The sequence below is a fragment of the Dermochelys coriacea genome, chromosome 3 (assembly GCF_009764565.3).
Source record: "Dermochelys coriacea isolate rDerCor1 chromosome 3, rDerCor1.pri.v4, whole genome shotgun sequence".
NCBI classification, from domain to species: domain Eukaryota; kingdom Metazoa; phylum Chordata; order Testudines; family Dermochelyidae; genus Dermochelys; species Dermochelys coriacea.
This window is the reverse complement of record NC_050070.1, coordinates 82089878-82115881: the sequence shown is the minus strand read 5'-3', so window position 1 is coordinate 82115881 and position 26004 is coordinate 82089878. Positions and strand designations below refer to the sequence as shown.

The 26004-nt window shown below is 38.8% G+C and overlaps 1 protein-coding gene across 6 annotated transcripts in view; it reads right to left on the bottom strand.

Moving 5' to 3' along the window:
• The window catches only part of PRDM1 (PR/SET domain 1), a 120168-nt gene that overhangs the window by 19659 nt on the left and 74505 nt on the right, over positions 1–26004 (bottom strand). For 2 of the 6 annotated variants that reach the window (XM_043510740.1, XM_038397865.2), the window contains 2 exons: positions 7806–8054; positions 514–633 (listed from right to left, as the gene is read on the bottom strand). In XM_043510740.1, the coding sequence (XP_043366675.1) occupies positions 514–633; positions 7806–7988 (303 nt within the window). In that variant the 5' untranslated portion in view covers positions 7989–8054. Of the gene's footprint in view, positions 1–513; positions 634–801; positions 1097–7805; positions 8055–8337; positions 9228–9634; positions 9903–18188; positions 18318–26004 lie in introns of those variants that run through there. The other 4 variants (XM_043510739.1, XM_043510737.1, XM_043510738.1 and 1 more) reach the window with 4 other exon arrangements.

Below are 26004 nucleotides of genomic sequence, written 5' to 3'. Positions count from 1 at the left end.
ACACTGTTTTACAATAGTTGAATTTGAAACATGCTTAAAAAGTTATTCAGATTTTAATAATTCCAGCATAAAAGATTATATAATTATATAATACATCCTACTCACTCAAGTATGTATTAGCTAGAAATCAAGAATACATGACATTCTTAGTCTTAAAGAAGGACTTATTACTGTTTCCTTGTGTAGAAATGCAAATCAACCTACCCTGGCAGCACGTAGCAGAGCTATTTCTTTATATGATCAAGCACTGATGTGTTGCAGAAGACAGAGCCAAGAGCTGTTGTGCATTTCCCTCACTCTCCACCCACACTGTCCCCATTTCCAAGAGGGCCAGAGGTTTACTCAGCTTAGTTCACCACTGTTCACTCAGAATTCTGTTCATATATGGCAGAGTAAAGAAGTTGCCCCCTACACTCACACGGGTCTGAAACAGGAAGTGACCCAGCTTTTCAGCTGTACTCATTTAGTGATCTGATTACTGCATCAACAAGGAGCTGTTTTTTTCCTGCTTACCCGCCAAAAGTATTTTCTGTTTGCGTTCTTGGGAACTGTATTGTTGGTATAGATCTCTCCTACCAGGGGTCCAAAACGTGTTCCTTTCGGGATGTACTCTTTACTTACAACTCCAGTAACCTGCAAGGAGAAGAGCAAATGATCAGCCCATCTTCAACAGAAAACAAAAGTCACTCCTGTTCTTACTAAAAACCCCAAGCCCAATATATTTTTGATGAGAGGTCAAAAAAATCAGAAATAAACTAACAGCCACATTGACATCTGATACGAAAAATTCTATCAACTTACAGTTTCTTGCTGAAAAATATGGAGACCAGTAGTGAAAAGAGCTTCAGGTGCATAAATAATGAAAAACTGCCTTACAGAAATGTGTTTGTATTTGTAAGCAGAAACAGAAAGACTCACTGAAAGCAATTTTTTTCTCTTAAAACAAGAGGGTCAGGTGTTTCAGAGTTAAGAAAAGATCAGCAAGTTAAAGAATTCTAACCTACTGATACTAATACCACTCCCAACCATTTACAGATGTACCTTTTCTTATCAAAGGTGAATGTCAAAATTTTAGTCTCAGAAATCAATAATATTCAATAGTAAGCACTTCAATGTTCTGAAACTACCACTCTCTTGCAGTTTTTTAGTAAAATGGGTTCAGTGCAGTCTCTATTTCTAGATAAAAATAAACCCCTTTTATTGCTCTGGTACCTTGCTGAATGACTAAAAAACATCCAAATCCTACAACTCTTCCATTACCATACAATAAAAATCAACAAACAATATGAACTGACTTTGGGAAAGTGTACTCACAGATTACTGTCTTTAAAAGAGACAGAGGTTCCTGTAATATGTGTTACGTGGGTCTGGTCAAGGAAGTGTAGGTTTTTGGTGAAAATGCTCTGCTGTACCAAGTTTAAGATACATATAGTAGCTGTTCAGCTTCCTCCTTGACAGTAATTATACTAAAAAAGACACTGACCACAAATCAGGAAGCAATTCATCATTATTCAGAAGAACGTGCCTTTGAGTAACCCTTTACCCTTTACAACACACTGCTGAGTTCTTGGTTTTGTCCTTCCCTGTTCTCCACCAGTCCTCTGAATTTTTGTGTATTTAAACAATGTGTTATAAGCAGAATAATTTTGTAAACCAAAAATCAGGACTTTGCAAGACTGCTTAAGAAGCAGGGAGGGGAAATAAAACAGGTTGTTGGTTTGGTAACCTTACTGAACTTTCATAGTAAAGCCAATTAAATATAGTCCTCTTATACACCTTACTAGGTAATACTTCTCATTGTGCCATAGAACTACAGCAGAGCCTTGCTGATTGGCACTATAATTAGAAGCCCATTGTTGATTCCTGAATTCTGCAAATTCACAAATAAACGAACACAGTTAACCAAATAAATTAAGGAACATCACAATTATGTACTTTGTACAGATGAGTAAGCATTTAGGTTTACTTGAAGCACTTCACAGTGCTCTAGCAAATGTTCTGCATCGTACATAGTATTTTGTAAAAGTGACCCAACCACTGTTTCTGCTATTAAATCTTCGCTGAAAAATGGGGCTATGCTTGTTTTGTTGGTGTGTGTGAGAGAACGCATTATTGGTTTGTGTATTAGTGAAATGAGAATTAGTAAGGTTGTACATTGTCTATGGATATATATTCTGATTTGACTTCTTGACTGGAAATGCAAACAAATAATTAACGGTTAGCAAAGTTTTAGCAAACAGAAATGAACAAGAACTACTGAGGAATCAAGCATATAGTCCATTGGGAAGTGGATTGGTGATTATGTGGTAAATGGTAATGCTGTCTTGCAAGTGTTTTGGTGTGTGTGTGCGCGTGCGCACACACACAGAGATTTGTGCATCTCGACTGGAGCGAGAGAGAAAAAGGGACTTCCAGAAATTTTCCTACACCTACCACAAGTTGAAACATGTTCAGTGGCCCAGTTTTATTTTTATCCTTCTTGTACATTTCTCGTAGAGAGCTGAAAAAGGCAGATGTTCTTTCTCATCTTCCCCATCTACCTTCATTTACATCCATCTGCCCTTTCTAGAAAAGTTCATAGCAGTTTAACTGTAAAGTATATTTTAGCTCTTTCACAGTTTTAAAATGTCTTGGTCTTAATTAAAATATCCAATGAAATTCTCAGAACGTCTAGAAATCACTACTGCTTGAACTAGTCAACTTGAAACATTTACTATATTGGCTTCTCTGACACAGCAGATCCTTTTTCTATATATGTATTATATACAGCATTTGATTCTTTCCCAATATATAAAACATTAATATGGTTTATCATTCAATAATTAATGGAAGATATTTAGCATAATATTTTTTAGAAGTGTGCATGACACATGCGTGTCTGAACACACTTTTTTGTTTTGTTAACTATCTGACTAAACTTGCTCATCTACTTTTTGCCACCTGTGGTTTCTGATCAGAGTGTATAGTATAAATTATGTCTCTAAAAGCTCAACTGTTATGAACAAGTAGCATTAAACTCAAAATCACAAGCCAGCAGAGGAACATCGATGACACCAAGACAACTCTGGGTTCTGGATCTCATGCCAGACAGGAGGCTGGTCCTGTGCCATAATCAAGATCAAAGAGACTCTTGCCATGCCATAGTGTAGTGGGATTTGTTTACTGTACTTTGTTTTTTTTTGGTAATCAAGATTTCCAAGGACTGTAGACAAATCAGAAAAAATGCTATGGATCAAAAGCAGAAAGGAAGTTGTGCCTTAGTTGCCAAAAGCAGATACAGAGCAAACATTTCAAACTTCTGTCCACAAGGTGTCCTTCAGCACACTCCTTGTGAACTGTGAGGATACTGTCTGAAGCTACCACATCTTGTGGATGAACATGAGTTTGATAATGACTCTCACAAGTAAGCTACTACTAAAAATGTTAAGGCTTTAAGGATTTTTCTAAAACCTTTGGATTTAAAATTTTAAACTTTGCAACAAAACAAAAATCTGTTTTCAAAATGTTTTTGAAATAATGTTTCTCTCTTTTAAGGCAATAGACACTTCAAATCTCTTAATATTGCCACAAACACTTATCATTAATTCCATTAACAGAAAAACAATATTTCTACAATAAAAAACATTTTCTCATGTTAGACTTGTGATTTGAAATATCTTCTGTGATGTATATAAGCTATGCTCCTTACTAAAGTAAGTTAAGACACTTTCACCCCACTTAGTGTGCGATAGGATGAACACAATGCTTGTGGGCTAAGATAACCAGGTGCCAGCATTTAGAAGCGCAGACAGCTGCCTCCTTGCAAACAACAAGCTACAGAATCTTCAATGATCCTGTCCGATATTGTCTGCAAGGAAAGCACTGCTGTGTTTTGATTGGTGCATTATATGTAGATATTAAATAATTGCTTTTTATACTCTGCTTGAACTCAGGTTTGTTCAAAAGGCCATTTAAATGACAGTGTTCACCTAACCCAGGAAGGAAACACCATTGGAACTGACCAGGGTCCTAATGAATTACTGCTGGGGCAGGCTGCTGTATGCCTTCTATAAACACATCAGCAAGAAGTTGAAAAGCTTCAACACTTTCATGCTTCATCTACCCCCACAGAAGCCATTCCACTAGATACTTTATGGCCAGCACCGACCTCCCTGCCATTTCAGCATATCCATCTTTGTCAATGGATTGGGTCACAGAGCACATCCTGACAAGTCTTGGCTCCCAGACAAAAAACAGTATTCCTTAGATTCTCATTTTGATATTTTAAAAAATTGAGGAGCATTTACACTCCTTTGTTTGGGGTAGGGGCGGTGAGTTAACCAATAAACACATTAGTTGTGAGAAAAGGGGATGCTCTTAAATAAATCTAATAAATAGTATGGTTTTTTCACCCTGGTTTAATTTATTACAGTATATTTTCATAATAATTGTAAATGTAAATCTGGAATGGTGGTTCAGTTAGCATTTTGTTTTGAAACATACAAACATTTTTATTAAATTGACTGGAAGAAAACTGCAGCTGAACCAAGACCTACAGCTTGCGATTTATTTTTTAAAAGTGGTAAAGTGAGAGGAAATGCTTTCTGATTATATCCTCCTTAATTATCTAAGATAGAAATAAAACACAGCTTCGGTGAATTATCTGTAAAAGGGCAAGTGCATGAGGTTAGTGAGGTGTAAATTTAAAGCAGTTTATAACAGACTTGGTCAAAACAGCTCAGAATCCAGTACTAATCCCTTTGAAGAGTAGCCTTATTATAGAAAGTACTGCATTAAGGATCTTATGCTACAGGTAATGGATTCTGTAAACTCCTCATAATTTATCCTTTTCCAGATTCAGTAAAAACAACAGGATAAATGGTGTGTTGATGGTCCCAAACTTCTAACTGATATTTTATACTAAGAAGTGCGGGGATGGGGGGAGTGTATTAAGATTGAGGCAGAAGGAAATTTCCTGAAAAACTGTTTTACAATTTCAGAGTGGTAGCTGTGTTAGTCTGTATCAGCAGAAACAACAAGGAGTCCTTGTGGCACCTTAGAGACTAACAAATTTATTTGGGCATAAGCTTTCGTGGGCTACAACTCACATCTTTTCATGTATTTATATCTGCTCCTTTATTTTCCACACCATGTATCTGATGACGTGGGTTCTAGTCCACAAAAGCTTATGCCTCAATAAATTTGTTAGTCTCTAAGGTGCCACAAGGACTCCGCGTTGTTTTAAAATTGTTATCTTAAAAAGATTAGTCACATGTAATATTGCAAAGTATATCATTTTAGTCTTCATTAATTGCTAAAGTGGAGAAAAGAGCTAACTGCCACATAAAAATATACAGCTGTCTTCATGTAAATCTAACAACTCCAAATGCTAAGAGCAGAGCAATTCATTTAAAAAAGATACTGACATATATCATGAGTTCATAGTGAAAAACGTGTCCTTCAAAAAAAAAAAAATCCCCGGGCAAGGTCCAAGAATAAACAGAAGTATGATGTGTCATGGAATCTCTTGACATTTCAATAAAAGTCTTTAAGGAGGATTACTGAATTAGCAGAGCTACAGGATGCATGAAAAGGAAAAATAACCTGCAAAAAAACAGCCTCCATCCCCCCCCGCAAATAAACTAACCAAACAACCCAAACAAACAAAAAAAGACACCCAAGTCTGCATATACAACACTGTAGTATTCCTAGTCCCTTAGGACATATGTTACAAAATACAGATCTGATTATGAGAGCTTTAATATTTCATAAACCATGTACTGTATGGTTTTGTCAATAAACTGGCTCAGTGCTCACATCTTTCCTCAAGATAAATATGCAATCTTTTCCCAAAGTTAACAATGAAGACAACTCAGTCACAAAATCCATAGATCCGTGTTCACATGCACGTGCACGTGCACGCACACACACACACACACACAGAGCCCAATTCGTACCTCCACCCTTTGCAACTCAGGAATAACTTTTAGAGTCATTAAAGTTACACTGATGTGGCACCTGGGGTAAAATCAGAATCAAGCTCCTTTTATCTTCCCTTCTCACTCCCTCTATAAGGGTCTGATCCTTCAAACACTTATGCACAAAAACCAGGTTACTAAAATTGAGGGCAGAAGAGCAAAACAAAACCTTAAAATCAGTTGGAAAAAGAAATGTTTAGAGCCAAATTAATAAGAGATACTATGATGAAAGTGACTGACGCGATCTGCAATTATTTCACTATGTTCACAAGTGACTAGTGGATCGCAAGCCTATAAATGAAGTACTATAGCTTTAATAGACGGGGATAATCAGATTGGCTCTTACATTCAGAGCTATGGAATAGAACGAGAGGAATCAAAAGTTCCTTTTGTTTCTTACTCTATGTGCCACTCAGCATAAGCCAAGTACAATGGTGAACTCTAGTAAACAAAAAAAGGATGTTCTGTATTCAGACTCCCAGTAGTAAAAGGATCCTAGTTGGACGTATTTTATAAGAAAGAATTGGAAAAACTTTTCAACAACTTAAAAAAAAAATTAAAACTCAGAACGATCCCAAACTGCATATTCATGTCAGCAACCCAGAATGAATATGGAAATGTGTTAATCACAGAGTTACAGCTTCATCTCCCAAACCACAAAAATATTTAACTAAACCCCCCCCCCCCCCAAAAAAAGCCACAAACAAGGAGCAATTTTTGGTTTTTTTTGCTTTTCTGGTTTTAAGCTTCCTTTTCCCCTTCAAATTTCTAGAGGATACCTTTCTCCCTCCCACTTGATGCTTAGCCTTAACCTCTTGCCAAACCACTATGCATTCTAGCCTGCCCTGTAGGGCCGAATTCTGCTCCATCATATTTCAGTTGAAGATCTGGCCCTATTTCTATACACAGGATTAAACAAGCGAATGCATTTCCATGGTACTTGTTTTGGGAGGACACGTTTGATAGTTAGACAAGAATGAATTTACATCCCTTTTTAGCTCTGTGGTCAGTATATTTAGCCATAGTAGTAACACAGGTAATAGCTGCTACACCACAAGTGGCAGGACAAGGAGAAATTAAGGGTTGTCCCTAGGATTATTACTCTGTTGAACATCACACCTAGCGATAATAGCTAGCATATATGGAGTAAACACACAACCAATTGCTCATCCAGGCTCATTTTTTCCCAGCCCTTCTGAAACAACAACAACAAAGAATGTACTCACTTCAGAGATAAGGATACTTGCATGTCTAGCTACAAGTAAAAGTATTGCTCCAGATAAACAATAGTTAATTTAAGGCATGCAGACACAGCACAGTATTGCAATAGTTTTACCAACACTTCATTAATAGGTAGGCCAGAGTTTTGAGAATTTAGGAAGTTGCAAATAAAGCAAGTTCATTAAAAGAATAAAGCAATTTCATAAAAGAAGAGAAAAATGATTAAACACATTTCCAGGAATTATATTTTTTTCCTTTTCAAAGCTATTGTACAACTGAGGCACTTTAATCTCTAGGCCAGAGGCAATGAATGGACTGGCCGACAGCAGTCTAGAAACTGGGACACAGGACAACCCACACTTTAAACATGTTTATGCTGTTGCCTGAAGATTTAACTGTTTGCTAATTGGTACAGAACCAATTTTAGGGATGTGTGACTTAGCCATGGAAGTGTTAAGTGATGGATTATTTGTTTACAGTTCCTTAAAGAATTATAAGGATTTGTCTAAAATGCCAGTGGCATTTTTTAAGGTGGTTAGAGAGTGGAAGCGTAATGAACCGATCACTTTCCAAAGCACTGGGATTTGGCTGTCAGGATCCAATCTTCCCCAGCAGACGGCTGCTTACCTCTTTGCAGTTCAATGTATATTTGAAAGTCAAGTTCCTTGGCAAGGACGCCTCTGCCTGAGTTATGGTGCTTCCATCATCGCTGGGATCCCAGGGGTGATCATTTACAATGTATGTGCACTTCTCTTCAAAATCAGCCTCTGTCCACAGAGTCATGTCAGCATCCTCCATGTCCATTTTCATTGCCCACTCCGTCCCTTTCACCAGTGTTTGGAAACTCGCAACGTCCAAGCTACACTGTGTGGCAGCCTGGAAAAGAAGAAAAAAAATCTTTTAATCCTCATTGTCCTTCAGTTTCTGTGGTTTCCTTTGAGACAGTGTGACTAATACAGCAGCCTGTGGCACTTTAAAAGTGTATGTAGTACAATTGGTACAGTTGAGTAATAGCCCCAGAAAAAAGCAGCATAAAACTATGTTGCCTTTACTGAAGCAATGTCTTAAAATGCCAGTCTTGGTAATAATAATTATTACTAATAATAATAAGGGAACCAAAAGAATGGGGGGAAATCCCTAAGATCAGCATCTGCATTACCTTTCTCAGATCCTTTTCTTAACACCTCACAGAAGAAATTCTGCAAGGCCAATACTGTGCCCAAGAATATCTGGAGTCATGGCTGCAAGACCACTCAGTGCCTGTGGAAAAGCTGCCTCAGAAAAAGTGTCACAAACAAGGAGAGGAAGAGGAAGGAGCTGCTGTCTGCGTCTGAGCGAAGCTAAAAATGGAAAGCGCATGTTGGAAGAGCGGAACCCAGCCTAGCCTTTTCCAAATGGAGGAGCCTGAACTTTCCCACCGGCTTCCAACACACAAACAACTCTCAAAACAACCTTGCTCCCTTCTGACGTCCTCTTATCCTTTGGCGTGGAAGGCTGAAAAAGCCGACATCCTGCCAACAGCGTTGCAGCAACAGCTTTTCACAAGTTACTGGAATACATTCACTTGGACCAAAAGAAAAAAAAAATCCTTATGTTTCTTTGTCTTGATGACATCTCACAGAATTATACGCTTAAGGCACTAAATAGAATCCTTGTGAGAAAATTCCATCAAGTCTTTGACTGCCTATTTCTATTTAGGACAGATACAATACCAAATTGTCAGATAGGTATTACAATATCAACTTTCTGCAAGATAAAGTAGAACCAAAGAATGCAGTTGCTGTTTAAACTGGTAGTTGTAAATGGTTTTCAAATCCAGGATCAAAAAACTCATTTTTCCTTTAAAAATATTCAACCATTATGGAATTTCCTCTGTTCACTCCTCTACCTCCCTCTTCCAACCCAAAAATGACAAAATAGATTACAAGATAAAAAGAAACATTTTGGGGGGAAGGATAGAGAACTTATCTCTGTCAATCTCTGACTCCTAGTTAAAATAAAACATCCAGTAACCACACCAAGACTTTCTTTCTGGATAATGTAGATCCATTTAAAAAAAACAAAAATTCTACACAAAGTTTACCTCATTTATGCTGCATCACAACATTTAATTTTTGACATATATTTACAATAATGCCTCCCACTAGCTTTATAGGGTTGAAGAAACTGGTTCTTTACATTTTGGTCTAATTTATAGCCAAATCAAATCATCAGCTAAATATTTACTGACTGTAAATATCAAGATGAAAATACAGACTAATATTGAAACTCCAGTGAACTGGCAGTTACATCTAGAAGTGAAAGGGTTAATATCTAGGTCTTCCAAATCAAGGCAGAAAAGGCTAACAAGAAACATTTGCTATTTATTCTAAGTGTTTAGATTAATATATTGATTAACACAGCACCAAAATGTCAATAATAGATCCAGGGGGGAAAAAAGGAATCAAGTTCCTTACCAAGGTAGAGTCCACAAATGTTTCCAAACAGAAGCTCCACGTTTAAGATAAGTCTCGCTCATATCTACCGAGTAAACATTTCTTCTTCCTTCCACTGGGTATGTTAGAGTAAGACTGATTCACACCTAGAGAGTTAACTCCTTTTGCTTGTGCCTCTCTCCTTTTCTGTCAGACAGGTGCTGCTGCACTTACTGCTTTTGCCTCTCAGAAACACTGGAGGGCTGAGTGTTACAATACTTTCAGTCTCTGTGTTAACTAAGCAGCCTGTTCCTTTCCCCTCCCTGTTTCAGCCACTCATTTGATTTACTCATAGTCATGGCTGCCAAAAGCAGGGGGTGGGGCTATACCTGTAACTCATACGGAGATTAGCCAAGGGGAATTTTTTTCTTTCTCACAACATTTCACAGAGTTTTTCCTCTTACTACATATGGATATTAGCATTCCCTTGGAGCCAGCCTTACTTCCACATGAAGCAGACGTATGACTTTCGTATTATCATGACTGTCTCGTTGAGTTTCTACTAGAAATTTACCCCACTATTTTGAACTGTGAGGTCTGAAGGACACAGCTAATTTTCCCATTAATTAAAAAAAGAGGTGCCATTAAACTAACAATTAAAAAGCCCTTTCCAGGTTAGAGAATATAAAAATATCATTTAAAGCTTCCAACAAATAAATCTAAACAACTATGGTATTTTACTTGATACAATTCAGGAGTCTCGGAATTTAAATGATTTCTTACAAAACGTGAGGGCTACAAGTTAATTCTATGTTTAAATCTGTTTACATTGATATTTAGTAAGGAAGTTAGGAAAAATACATCAATTTAAAAAAAGATAGCGGCTTCCTCCACCGTAAGTAATAAATAGGGAAGCTTATTAAATACCTGCAAAACAACACATAGTAGAAAAACATTCATGCACCAAATTTTAAGTACAATATGTAAAAAAAAATTCAGCATTAAGCTTGTATTAGACAGTATTCAACTGGAGTGTGCTGCTAGTGGAAGGAAGATTGGTATAGTCATTAGTGGGCCCTGAGCCCTAGTCATTTTTTTCCTTCTCTCCCAAGTCAACGTGTGACTGAAGGAAGGACATCCTGTGATGATGGCATACAATGTCCTGTTTGTTTATTATTAAGAGCATTCCTGCTTCTCATTACAAAACAACCAGATGCCTTACTTCCTTCAAGTGGTCCCGTCTCTTCAGTGAGGAATCCTCCAGATTGGAGAAACAATGATGCACAATTCCATTTATAGTCAGCCACCCTATTACAAACACCAGTTGGCTCACTGAAGGGCAAGTCTCCTACTTTTCCTTCTTGCCTCACATCTGCAGACATATTTATAATTTCTTTCCTCTTACTAAGGATGCAGCATGTTTTACTTCTCCCTCCCCCCACAAACACACGTTTATATGTTTAGGCCTATGTGGACATTTCATATTTCTTTTCAGAAAAATACTGTTTTGTGAAATCAGGTGACTAGCTCTCTCTCCAGTGTGTACACACCTCTCTCTCACCCTCACCCCACCCACCCCATTCCTGCTGATAAAAAGAAGAGTGGAAAGGATTATTTGCCTCTCTAGGTTTTGCAATGCTGAGAATAGTATATCTGTGTAAAGACCTTCCGCATGTTCTAATGCAGAAGGGCTCATGCCAGTGGATGTAAGTAGGGCAACTGCTGCGAGCGAGTGTCCTGGCTTAACTGCTACAGTGTGTAATTCCACAAGAAAGTGGCAAGGGCACTGGTGCTGATGGGTATAAAATGTAATTGGATATATAGGGTATAACCAAGGCACATCCAAAATGAGGTCTAGGAAAGCTCTGAAACAGGAAGAGGAGAAATCCGGCCTACTTGATTGGGTTAATTAACTGATGCTGAGTCACACCACATAGAGCAGAAAAACAATGTAGTCATACTGAAGTGGTTCTTTTGCACACGCACACACACGCACACAAAATAGTCTCACTCTGAGATGCAGATGTTTCAGTGTTTTCACTTCCTTATCAGCATAACCCCCCTCCCCCCTGTGTGTTACAAGGTAACCCACACATAATTCAAGGGCTGATCAACTTAAAGTAAAAGAAAACTGGGGACAGGTAAGTCTGCCTCAAGGAAATGAGACTGCTTTTTCAGCGAGGAAGAGGAAGGAGATTGATTGAATCAAACCAAATATTTATTTGGATGATAGGAGGATGCCACCAATCCAACTCAGTTTTAATCCACCTTCAGAGATGATGGAGCAGGCTGGAATTTATGGAGCGTATGCACTTCAAATAGTTTTGTGGCACTCAGCAAAGCAACCCTGAAATTAGCTCCAGGTGTTTTAGCAGAGCTAAGAAAGGCCTGAGAGCAGAACTACAGTAGTTTAGGAGATGGGATTTCACTTTCATGTAGGTCTTGTTCTAATGATCGGGAATAAAACTAAATAAACTTCTCATGTTAAGGAAAGCAGAGATGGACATAAAGACGAACAGTAAAGATTCTGTATTAAAGTAGCAAGCATGAGGAAACTTTACCATGAAAAAAAAATAGACACTGACCTTCTGACCTTCCTCCCTACAGAGACACATAAAAAGACATCTTACTCGACTGGCAGTTTGCTGCTTTTGTATAGAAATCGTTCATAGCAGTAGCTGCTGCTATTGTCTGGAATTTGCAATCTCAAAATGTTCATTTCAAAAAGAACATTTTTAGTCATATTTTCATTTTTTTCCCCTCTCGCTCATCGAAAACCTCAATTACCTTATTAATCAGCATTTCTCAGGCAGATCTCTCTTGCAGCCTCTCTCAGCCTGGCAACAAATCATGAATGGCTCTAACAGCTCTGATCTCAGAAATCCCCATCCATTTCCTTTGATGCTATCGCCACTTCAGCTCAACAACAAACTGATGCTACTCAGCTTCAGCGGCTGCGTTATTTTCTCTATGCCTGTGAGATTGTGTAAGTGTAGAGGAAAGAAGGAGGGAGGGGAGAATGAGTCTGAGAAGCTGGCTCCAGTGGAATAAACTTCTTTAGAAAGTTGGAGGGGAGATAATAATGCACACAAGAGATTAAAGCACAGTCTCATTTTCACATCTTCCCCTTTCTTACCCAAACAAGGTAAGGGGCAGATTGACCACATCAATAGTAATAACCAGACCCAACCCCATTTCCCACTTCCTGTATATAGACATCTTCATACCAGTAAACATTTGGGGACCAACTGTGGTCATTACTCTGAAGAAAATAACTGGGGTCTTTGGACCACTACACATTTCTTAGAAATCACTTTAGAAGTAAGGCCCAAAGAAGGATTTTTTCCATATTCAAGTTGCTGTTCCTCTTAGTTTTCCCACTCAGTTTTACCTGCATTTTTGAAAACCTGACCAGAAGCTGATACAAAGAAAAGAGAAGTGGTCACCATGCAGTGAAATTTGCAATCGTTAAAATTAAAACCTAGTATTCACATTGCATACTGTCCTGACCTTGCAGAAGCACACTTATAGGCTTCAAATATGATCTAAAAGAGGCTCTTTCTGTGTCCTAGACTACTTCAGTGTGATGCTCCCTACAAGGAGATAAATTAAATTTCATTTAAATCTACATGGAGTGTTTTTGCCAGGAAGTTTAGGTGTGTATTGTAGCTGGGAGGCTTTTGAATTAATATATACAGCTTTCAGGGATGGCCTTTAATTACAGAGCACCTTGGTCTTTACCTTGTAAGGCTTCCAAATTCCTTCCCCTTTATTTCTGACTCTGCAGTGCAATAGAGAAGCACTCTTGGGTATGCTCTCAGTTGTAGCTTGGTGCAAGATTGAATCTCTCTTTATTTCAGTGTTCTTCCACCTGTTTTTAAAAATCCCCCTTAAAAAAAATTAAAATATTTTATTACTTTTTGTTCTCACTTGGGCTTTAGTAAAACCAAATATTGTGCAGATTACTTAGGATCAAGTCAAAACAATTCTCATCAACCACTTATGGGAAAAGGTCCCTCTCTTGAAGCAGAAAGAAGCCAGAATCAATGCCTCAGAGACCTTCAGTGGAGGAAAGATCAGCCTGAATGGGGCTACCTTTGAACATCTCTTTCCTAGTGGAGGGAAAGAATTAGCTGTAAAAGGCAACCCCTTTGTGTCTATCTGATGTGGGTGAACTGGAAGGGCAAGAAGATGGGCTGGAAGAGACTATCCCCCTCTCTAGTTTCCCTTCTGCAGACGAGGGTGAGGGTGTTGGGGAAGAAATTTCAGGAGAGACCATGCCATATGACGTCTCTTTAAGTTTTAGAGTGGGTAGAAGGAAATAGAATTCTGGGTGGTGAGGGAGAGAAGGAGGAGAAAAAGGATTGAATGAAAGGACCCACCTCCATATCCCATAAGGGAGGGAAGATGTATCACAGAGGAGGCATCATACATGTGGGAGCTTCTCAGGGGGAGTACATATACTGGGGGATGACTGTCTTGGGAGATCACAGGTTTCAGAGTAGCAGCCGTGTTAGTCTGTATTCGCAAAAAGAAAAGGAGTACTGGTGGCACCTTAGAGACTAACAAATTTATTAGAGCATAAGCTTTCGTGAGCTACAGCTCACTTCATCGGATGCATTTGGTGGATTTCCACCAAATGCATCCGATGAAGTGAGCTGTAGCTCACGAAAGCTTATGCTCTAATAAATTTGTTAGTCTCTAAGGTGCCACCAGTACTCCTTTTCTTTTTGTCTTGGGAGAGTAGGCATAAGGCATATGCTAAACCCAGCAAGGCTTTTTTCCTAACTTTCAGCTTATGATTTTTTTCAGGATCCATCCCACACAGTTCCCAGTAAGTAAGTAAGTAAGAGTTTGAACCAGTATGACAGACCCTAGTTTTCCTTCCTGCTCAAATTTTGCTTTTATTTAAACTAGTGCTTAGGCAGATACTGTGGGGACAGACACATTAGAGAAAAAGAGCCAGATCCATTCTTCTTGCAGTGACTAGAGCTATAGTAGTTTTTACCAGCTGTGGATCTGGCCCACAGAGTATGTTTCAAAACAGGTTAACAAAACAAAAAATACACACCATAAAGGAGCTTAAAGTAGAAATAAACTCATTGAAGGGGTTGAAGGGATCTGAAGTTGCAACTATATGCTCGAAATTGAATGGCAACTAGGGCTCTGAAAAAGATGGACTTGCACTTGCTATTCACTATAAAGCATATAGTTGCCTCTTCATATCCAACAGTGGCAAAGTGACAGTCTTTTCATTCTTGTGTACTTGATGTGTGCAGGGTGGGGAGGAAAGAAGAATTCATCTTCTATTAAACACAACAAATAGTTGACACCTTATCCTTCTTTAAATGTTGTAATGTTTACTTTGCAAAACCCAGGAAAGCTTTTAGAATAGAGAGAGCAGAGAGACTCTTAAGCCATGTGTCCTTGCTTATCTGCTCTTTATCAACATCTATTGTTTCCTGATGGGACTCTTCGAAGTAAGTGGAACAGGGGGTTAATGTTCAATAGGTAGCTCTCAGTTCCCCTAAAGGAATACTGCTGCTGACAGAACAGCAACACGGGGCTCTCAGCTATTTCCTGCAGAATGCAACAAATCAAAGAGAAAAACCAAGGGCTGAAGCTATTTTTTTTTAAATAACAACTAGTTTTAAAGAAAGATATTGTCCTTAGGAGAGATAATCCCACAATAGAGAGTCCATTAGAGGTATTAAGGCATTGGCTGCGGCCTGATCTACAAGGGCTCTGTCCTGACAATAGACAATTAAAGCCGATAAATCTGCACTACTTGTTGCTGTTCTAATTCCTCGTAATTGTATGCTACTTGTCCCTGCCTCCTGCACACAGGGATGAAGCGTGCTTCTTTAATCTCCAGAGTACCTGACCTAGTTCCTATGTGGTCTCTTCAGGACCTGTTTTCTTCCCATCTGGACCTCTTTCCTCCTCCTCCTCCTCCACTTCCCCTCCTCTAAACACTGAGGAGGGTTAGTGTAGAGGGCAAGGAAAACATCAGAACACAGGACCCAGATCAATAATTCTGAAGCTCCAGACAATGCACTAATCTGCAATAACAGCTAATCATGCTTGATTTGGCACACCCATGATTAAACTCTACTTTTCATTAGGCTCAACAAGCCAAGCAGACACACTGACAATTCAAATCACCATACCAATCTTAGCTGCCAAACTTGTGGGTATTTATGTGGGCTTCAGGGATGCTCTTTGTATCTACTATCTTGCTTATTTTCTTGTCATTACCAGACAATGCCTTGCCTAGATTATTCTTTTCCTCTGAAATAGATGGTACAACTCCTGTCTAAGTTTCTTTAAAAAAAAAAAAAAAGAGAGAAGTTCTTGTTGGACTAGATGCAGGAATGACTGAATAAAATCTACGTCCTGCATTCTGCAGGAGGTTGGACTATGTGATCAGATTGGTCCTTTCACAGTGTTGCCAACTCTCACAATTTAATCATGAGGCTCATGATATTTGGCATTTTGCTTAAAGCCCCATATCATTTTATTACATCAGACTCTTAGATATTCTTTTAAGGATGCTTCTAGCCCTCCTGTGGCAGACAAAGTCTGAAAATGTGAATGCTAATGACTCAAAGAGGAATGTTGAAAGACCCCCCCACAGAAAAGCAAAACAAAAAACAAAAACAACCCTTATGAGTTTTCAGCCAATCTCATGAGTCCTTTTAGGCCCTGACATGGTTTTTGAACACTCGAAGTTGGCAATATTATTTCTGTCTTTAGGACATTCAAGGTTAGCATCCGTTAAAATCATTTTGATAATGATCTTTCACTCACCCACACAGAGCTGGTTTCTACCCCACAACAATTTCATCTGGTAAAATATCTAGCAGATCCTCTCTCCTACCTCTTCACAAACTGCCCTGAAGGCCTCACTCAAGAGTTTTCCACACTCCATAGGTAAAAATATAACACTAAATTCCAGAACTCTTAGAGGCCGACCTCACACACTCAGGGGTCTCTGTCTGTTTAACTTTAGCTTATCGTCTTGTATTAATGTGAATAAGTGTTAAAACTGGAGTCTAGGTTACCCTTTACAAAACAAAACAAAACCTAGAGTGTGGATTGTATCAGCTGAATGCAGGAAACAGCTACTCCATTAATATTAATTAATTCCTAAAGCATTTGGAGCCAACTTGAAATAAGTCAGTAGAGTCCCTCTCCTGACAGCCCTTCCTTAGGCAACTTCTACTTTTAAGATGCTGATGCTTTCCCTTTTGCTTGTAATCTTATACCTAGTTCAAAACATATCAGAGGCCCCCTACAAAATAATTTATGTCATCCTAAACAAAGCCTTTGAGATTGCAGTTTAGGATATTGCACAAGTCCACTCAGTTTTTCATTTTAGCATATGTAACTGTAACAAAAAAAAAAACAACAAAAAGGGGGACAGCAGCAGATTGCAATACAGAAAGCTCTCAATCTTTTGTTGCCCTGTACAATAACAATTTGGCTTTGCAAAGAAAGATGACAGACTCTTCTTATGGAGACTAAATCAGTCCTTACACTAGGGGCCTGCCAACTGCAAGAATGGAAACAAAATATTACAGATAATTCACTTTTCATGATAAAGCATAAACAGGCAGGCATGCAGCAACCCAGCAGGGGCTCAACTGATAAAACTGTGTCAAACACAAGCCATTTGTCAACCATGGAGGGAAGGGGAGCAAGCTGAAAGATGGACTCAGGAAATAGATTTATCTGATGCAACACATTAACTAGTATAAATACTAAGGAAAAAGTAAACACATTTGCCCACCAGTATCTCCAGCAAGCAAAGAAAAGCTTCTGCCTTCCAAATCTACTCCAGCCACCCAACCACTAAACTGTCATAGCTGCAACTGTAGCATTTTCTTCTCCTGTATTATTGTAATACCATTTAATTCATGTCACTTAAAGAGTTTATTAAAAGCATACATTATGATTAAACAAAACAAGTGTGAGACTCCTCTGCTGTTCTAGTCTCCTCCCTTCACCCAATAATGCCGCCTGGCAGCAAACAAGTATGGTAACATACCCTAAGAACAACATCTAATTGTTATATAATAGTTTACTTACAGTTTTGCTCACTGGCACAGTCTTATCAGATACAGTGCTTTTACCCATGAAGGTCCCAGGGGAAAAAGTAGTCCTACAATACTATTCAAACATACTTCAGAACTCCTCTACCAGTGTAATACATGACATTCAAACTAATCAATATGATATCAAGCATTACAGACTTTTTGGAAGTTACTTTTCATTATACTCATTCTAAATAATTACAATTATTTAATGAAGTGTCTCTTTGCTACAGTAACGGTGATAAGGAAAAATGGTTAAAAGTTAAAATGGTAATGCCAATATAGATCAATAGCTACATATAAATCAAACTAATCCCAACAACTCAGTAATATGAAGAGTTAATATCACAGCACATCATTTAACAGGCCTAACCCGAAACTAATAATGAAACTAAGAATTTAACATTAAAATAGGTAGTCATAATGCTACACGCTATTAGTTAACGCACAAAGACAAATACAGCACATTTCCTTGTTTAGCAGTACCTCCATGTATCTACCTAGAACAGGTTCCCAGTTTCCAGTTCGTACATCCCAGGATTTTAGTCCCTATGGAATGTCTATCACTCACTCACATGCACACCCACCACACCCGCGCTCTCACTCTTGCACATGGATTCTCATCTAGCCCTCCCTAAAACAGCTTTTAGGACTTTAGAATTTCCTCTTGCTAGCAGATTTCCCCTCCCCTTCACATCTACTCCACTCCATGCAGTAATTAGGCTTAGCAAGAGTAATTAACAAAACAAACTCCTCTCATCCCGGTGGCCTGATAATTCTGATTGTCATAATGTTTTAAGATACACAAGAGGGTTTCAAATGAAGGTAAATTAAAACATTGCACAATACCCTTTTGGCACCTAATTGCCCCCATTGTTTTATATGAACAATAGGTTTTATTCCATACTTAAAAATATCTACTCTGAACTTAGAGCTTAAATATGCCTTTGTTGGCTCAACTGTCTCATACTATTGTTTTCACTGATATATTAGTGTACAGTTGCTTGGCTATTGTGCACACTAATACACATATGCTACTTATCATTTTTTCCTGTATTGAACTATCTGATGACCCAAAGAATATAATGCGAGATGTAAAATATGGGTTGCTGTTTGAGTAGCTGTCCTTTTCCCTACCTATTGACCTATGGCTCAGAACTGATGGCTAATGCCTCAAAAATTGTTTTGCTGGGTTTGCACCTGCTTTCCATTCACTTTCCACTAATACTTTAGTTGGATGAGTTAACTGTCAGGAATGTCACAAAAACATCAACTAGGGACTGATCTAATGCCCAGTGAAATTGATGAAAACCTCTCCTTTGATTTCTTTGGGTTCTGGATCAGGCTCATGGAGAATATTTGCCCAGAACAAATCTTGAATTGGTAAATGTGTATTTGAATTAAAACAAAATTCTAGAAGTGACACTAATGCAATCAGGGAACAGAAACAAAATATCAGTGTGTCCAACCAAAACTAACTAACTAACACAGTTCAGATTTTTAATATATACAACAAACTGTTCAGAAATACCAACAGACCAAATGAATTATTGTTAAAGTTATTTAGCTAAATTTTTGAATAAATGTGTGAAAACTAATCTGCTCAAGGAGAATTCATGAGCAGAAAGAAAGACCAGAACTGAATAAGTGGTCTGTTATGTGACATTTTCTCAACTCCAATTTTATATAAACTGAGTGAAGTAGCTATCTTTTAAGATGCAATCTCACCAATTATTTAAACTACAGCAACAACTGAGATAAAAAAAATTTAAAAAGAACAGAAAGCTAAAGTTCTTTTATAAAGGATTTATTACTACACTCATTGCAGCAACTGTGCAATGAGCTTCTAATTCGATAGGTATTTTTCTCTACTTCACTGATTTAATTTCCATTGGAAGTCAACAATATTTGCATAAAGGTATTTTTCTGAGCAGACAGACAACAAATGTGATTTCAAAATAGAGCACATTGCACAAACACAGGGAAAGTTTCAACTTCCAGCAGTTAATTTTTCTACTTCTTCCACATACCTGCCTTGAGTCAATGTTATATAAAGACTTGTAATGAGCCATCAGATTTGTAAAACAATAGCCTAATATAAAAAGCCATGTTATATAATAATATTACACAAAAAACTACATTAAAAAGGACATTAAGGTTGCTAAGCACTCAAAAGTTAGGAAATGCCAGATATACAGCTGCATGTGTAATCTTAATTCTTTGCATAGATGTATATGATAGTGCTCAATTAATCAGCAGCTCTTCAATATTTCATTTTCTCCTTGTTGCTGAATGTGTGGTCTTATTTAACTGCACACTATTCAAACCATGCTATGAAGATATAATTATAAATTTCCTTCTGAGCTTTTTTATGACACTTGTCACTACTGTGGTTGAGTGCATCAAAAACATCAATGAATTTATTTTCCCAACATACCTGTGAGATGAGGGATTATTATTAATGATTAATTGAGCAAGGATACAGAGATTAAGGTCAAAAGTATCCACTAACTTTGGGTGCCCAATCTGATATGCCTAAAACCTGATTTTTCAGAGTATTTAGCAATATGTAATACTTCATATGTTCAAAGCACAGCTCCCACTCACTCCATTAGCAGCTATGAGTGCTCAGCACTTCAGCAAATCAGACACCAGTCCCAGTTTCCCCTTCCTCACCTACAAGCTCCTTGTCCCCTGTCTTCTTGCCCAGCCCCTCCCAAGTCCCCCCCTCTCCACCCGGGCTCCTCTTCCAATCAATTTCTCTGCCGCATGCTGACCTTCAGCTGTCCTCCCCACTTACGTTCCACATCCCTCTGGACACCCAAACTTCCTCCAATCCCAATGATCTCTCCCTTTCAGCTCATTGCCTCAGTCTCTTTGTTTGGACTGTCCCAGTTCCCCCCTCACATCCTGGCTCTCTCAGATTTGTCATCCCTCTCCCTCACCTCCTTTCCCCTGCTCCATTGGTTCTCAGTCTCCTCACCCAGCCAGTCCATGTTTCCCCTGGCACCTCATGCAATCTCAGTCTTTCCCTGATCCTCTCCTCACCCCACTACTAGCTTTCAGTGCCCCCTCTCCTCCAGCTCCTAGTTTCAGTCTCCTTGCTCAGCCAGTTGGAGTTCTCCTCCTGGCTCCCAGTCCCAGTTTCTGTCCCCAGTGCTCAGTGCCAGTCTCCATGCCCACCCAAACTCAGTGTCTTCCCAACTCCCAGGTCCCTCTTCCCGAGCCTGCCAGTCTCCAATCCCAATTTCCATCTCTCCAACCCCCTGGCTCCTTGTCCTAATGTATTCCCCCCCACCACCACACATCTGGCTCTTTTCCCCTCTTCATTTGAGCCAGGCAGCTTCCTCCTCCTCCACACTGCCTGGCCCTAGTGAGAGTTACTGGTAGGACAGAACAGTCTCCTTACTCTCTGTTCAAGTGCCTGGACCCAGATCCAACGTAGTCCGTATCAGCACAGAGGTGCAATTGCAGGGAAAGTCCTGGTCAGCACTGTGATGGAGCACACTGTACCTGGTGCAGACAGAATCTTTGAGGAATTTTGCTGCTAAAATCTAAGAAGTTGCTACTGGGCATGAGTGAACTGCAATTTTTCAAAGACTTATATAATTTGGCCAAATTTGGGTGGATTTTCAGGGGGGTGTCAAAGGCACATCCCTGACACCATGGCCACCACCCTGTCAAGTACCGGCTCCAAAGCAAGGATACGTGTTTTTCTTTATCCTTGCTCTCAGAAATGATTGAACCAGTTTGGTTGAAATATTCCCACAAACCCATCAGCCTGAGGCAGACTCTGAGCATGGAAACTTTCAGACCAAATGGTTAAAAATTAACAAAGTTATAAACAGCTGAAAGTAGGAAGTGCTTGGAAACCTTAATAGGTGGTGCTACCAGCCCTGTCTACAACACAGCATGTTTCAGATTATTTTTCCACCACCACATCCACAATTCTCTTTTTTATGTGAATGATAATATGAGCAGAATATACAGATCACATATAAGGACTTGGATATAGACAAATCTAATTTCCTCAGGCTGCTATTCTTCTTTCTATAGTTCCACTTAAACACATTATAATTAGATAAAATTAATGCTAAAGTACCACATGGTTCTATACACAGATATAGTAGATGAAGCTCTCTGCCCCAAGGAGTTTGCAATTTAGCCTTACAATCCTATAATGACTATTGTGGACTCGTGCACAGCCCCATTGCTCAGCATGGGCATTAGAACCAGCTTGCATGAATCACATTGCAGAATTGAGACCTTAGTAATTCAACCTTCAGTTAATAGTCATAAAGTGTGGTCATGCATTAATTTCTGCTTTCTTGTTTAACCAAAAATGTTTAAATACGAATTTTAAAAATTTTCTTCTGTGTCCGTGCCAGAGGATTCCCAAATACACCTAAAACAGCAATATTTAGAAAAATCAGTGTCCCTGAACTGATCACAGAGGAAGGAGGTGCAGTCAAAGTGCTCATGTTACTAAAGTAAGATAATACATTTCTTAAAATGAATGAAAATCCAGTAGCACACATTTGTTTTGGTAAACCAGTGTCCTAAAATGCCCAATTTTGCCATTAAAATGATCAATTAAAACGAGTTTCAAAAGGTTAGTCTGAGATAGTTTATTCTTAATATTCCTCCTACAAAATTCTCAGCATTATTTTCCCACAAATCAAACAACTGGGAGTAAGGAAAGCTAGTATCCAGTCCTCATTTCTTCCTTCCCTCTTAGCCTACCGCCACAAGATGGCTACTTCCTTTCCACAATCCATTTCAGTCAAATCTGTACACAAAACAGGACACATCTTCTGGGCAAGCTCAAGTCTTTACCTGCAGTAAGCTCCCTTCAAAGCATCACTAAGAATCTGTGTGGGAAGTGTATGAAATATTAAAACCATCCAGTATTTTTTTTATCCTAAATTTGCCCCACAACTTCTCTGTTCTCATTTATTTTGGGTTAACATAACTTTGACTCTTGAAGTAGATGCACAAATATAATCAGAACCACAAATGCAAAAAACAATAAGATGATCTGCAAGTGCCTCCCAAGAGGACAGTTCTGACCCAAAATGTGATTTTTTTTTTAGATTAATATGCTTCTCCTACTTTAACCATTGGAGACAGGGAGGGCAAAGGAGAAAACAATGCATTGAGTCCCCAGGAAAATAAAGATAAAACTTTAGGTGTTTTCCCAAATCTGAATTTCTTTGGATGAAGACCCCACCTCCAGCCTTATCTTACTTTCTTAACTATGCAACTTCAAACATGTCCACACCCCTTTATTCAAGTCATAAATTTACACTTTAAATAATCCAGAGCTAAATATTTTCTATACTGCCCATCACTGTAGTAACTGTGCCCTATCCTTCCTATTATGGGGTCCAGCAGATCAGACAGAATGTTTGCTCTTTCTTGCCTTTACGCTCCTCACGTGAGGGAGCCACACATTCTGACCGTCTCTAGTTAGATCCATGCTCGTCCACTTCCTCAGCAGGGTTAGTCACAGAGCACACCTGCTTTGTATCATCCATTAGCTGCCATTCTGATGCCAATTCAAGGCCATCAATAGATTATAAACCAGCAATATCAGAGGATGGCTCTCCATCCTTGGTTAGCCAAGAAGCTTCTGTCTTCTTGGACAAGGCAGGTAGCAAAACCAAGGGCAAAGCATGTGAGCTCTGAAAATTCAGCACTCTCAGTTAAGTAGGTCAACTTGTGAAGTGGGCTATCAAGCCTTGTCTAGACTAGGATTTGGAAGGTGTTAGCTCACACATGTTAATAACCTAGTGTAGACAAGGCAGTATGCCTTTTACATGTGTTAAACCAATCATATGTTAACTCTCTATGTTAGTTAACACCTTCCAAATCTAATCTAGATGAGGCCTAGGAGAACAACACTCACACAAGGCTAATTGCTTTTACAGCATGCTGCTATATTCATCATTTGCTAAAATTTTCCCGTAATAGTCAAAATAATTACTTGAGGGTGTGGGCGGGGGAAGAGAACGAGCAGAGAGCTTTCTGGAATTTGGAAAGGGTAGATTGCAGAATCCACTATGGACTATCACCACACAGGCCTAATTTACAGAATAAGCACCTAGAATACTGATGTGAAGAATGGTACTGTATGACCACAGATATACAGATAGGTACATACATAACAGATACAATGAACTCTAGGACAATGCAAGATATAAAGGGAGCTAGTTTTATGCCAGCCTGCCACATTACTAGATCTTATGATGGAAGGGTTAAAAGCTAAAGAGATCAGCTTGATATGGGTTGACAGAAAGAGAAAGAGGTAAGGCAGGTGGAGAGAGCAGGAGAAAGGAAACTTTGTGGATCTCTTTTTCTCTCCATCAGGATACAAAGTGAAAGGGAGAATTAAAACAAACTTCAAAATCTTGTCTAAAACCAACAAACTACTTTGGTGGTTCAGCTGAAGGTTGAGTTTCAGCAGTCATTATCAATACAGTAGACACAGAGGAAAGTATTTAAAACTGGCAAAACAACCACTGGCATGCAGAACTTATCTAAACACAAAATGATATTGGTATCCTTAAAGCAATACAACTTCTCTAGTGTGGATGCAGTTAATTCCAGGGTAAAGGTTCTTCTTCCACAAGGAGCTGTACCAATATAAAAGCACCTTTCTACTGATATATCTGTATACACACTAGGGGTTGAACTGATTTAACCAGTTTCGTAAAAATCACACCCCTAACTAAGATAGTTTAATTGGTACAAAATCTGTATGTAGATCAGTCCTAAGTGAGGACATGCTTTCACGCTAATCATCTGAATTTCTCCCATGTTTTGTCTGTTTCTGGCAATAAAATTCACTATTTTTCCAGCCATCAGTATAGACAACTGGCTCCTTCTGGAAAAGATGGCAGCAGCAGTGGTTATCAATCAAACCATGGATGCCCTGTGTACTAATGCAGCCTTGTTAGCATTTTCTCTTAAATGTCTGTACTTGCTATCTTTGAGGTGTGCATAGACACTAGTAAAAAGAAAAAGGAGTACTTGTGGAACCTTAGAGACTAACAAATTTATTTGAGCATAAGCTTTCGTGAGCTACAGCTCACTTCATCGGATGCATACCTTAGACACTAGTGGGTCAGATCCTCAGCTAGAGTAAAAGGACACAGCTCCATTGACTTTAAAGGACATTAGCTGAGGCTCCAGCCTTACGGGCAGTAAGAGAATCCAGATTAGGATCTGGAGCTAGGTTTCCCAGTGGTGTATGCTGTAAAGTGAACTGATTTACCAACCTCATTATTAAGTCCAATCACTGTACAAGGAGCTAAAGACAACTGAGTATCAAACTCAAGAGTATATGCTGGTTTCTGAAATACAATCCTGTCCCCTCCTCCCCAAAAAGTAATTTTTCAGATAAACTTACATAAAAACTCTGTACTATATGCTTCCAATTATATTCTTTTCTTCAATTAGTCTTAAAGAAACTAACACCTCTGTTAATCATTTCAATTAACTGCAAGCACCACATGACACCGGCATCAGCAGTCCATATGTTGTATTCCAATCATCCAAATATTAAAGCCTTTTTAATTGATTTATCTAAAGAACATTCAACAGACTCAAAGTGGCAGCCAGCCAGGAAATCCCAAAAGAAGATGACAAAAAAGGTGGGGGCGCTAAACCAGTTTCCCAATTTGTTTTTTTCTCTTCCTCCAGGATTCACTAAGTTAATCCAATCAGCCCATAAAGACCCTTTTTAATAAAATAAATAAATAGATAAGAGAACACACATGTCGGCTCTCCCGGTGCTTTCCCTGTGGAGAAGCCCCTTCTGCTACAGTAGACAGTCACCCTGTTAAGAGAATGCTGCATACAAGAGTGCATTTTTTATCCAGCAGAAATATTTAGCTTGGCTGCCTGCCAGGGAATGCTGGAAGAATAGACTGAATTAGGGGATTTACCTTCCACGTGTTTGGCACGTGTCATTGGGCTCTGAAGAGCTTGTGTCTCTCTCCCCCTGCCCCCCCCATCAAAGCTTTCCTACAGAGAATAAAGTATGACTTATAAGAACAGTTGATGGGTTGCATTACTAAGTGTTGGCACAGTGACTTTGCTCTCCTGAAAAAGAAAACTTTTGCCTAATTTCAGATGATCATTTGTTTCCCTACCCAGGTAGGGGGTACGTAGTTTGAAATTATTCTTTTGAACAGGTATATTTTTCTTTTTGTTTTTTAAAACACATGGGGTAAGTTTTCTGTAGGCAGATTTAACTTGGAGAGAAAGTGATTTAAAAATAAATCTCCAACCACAGAACATTTTAGGGACTTA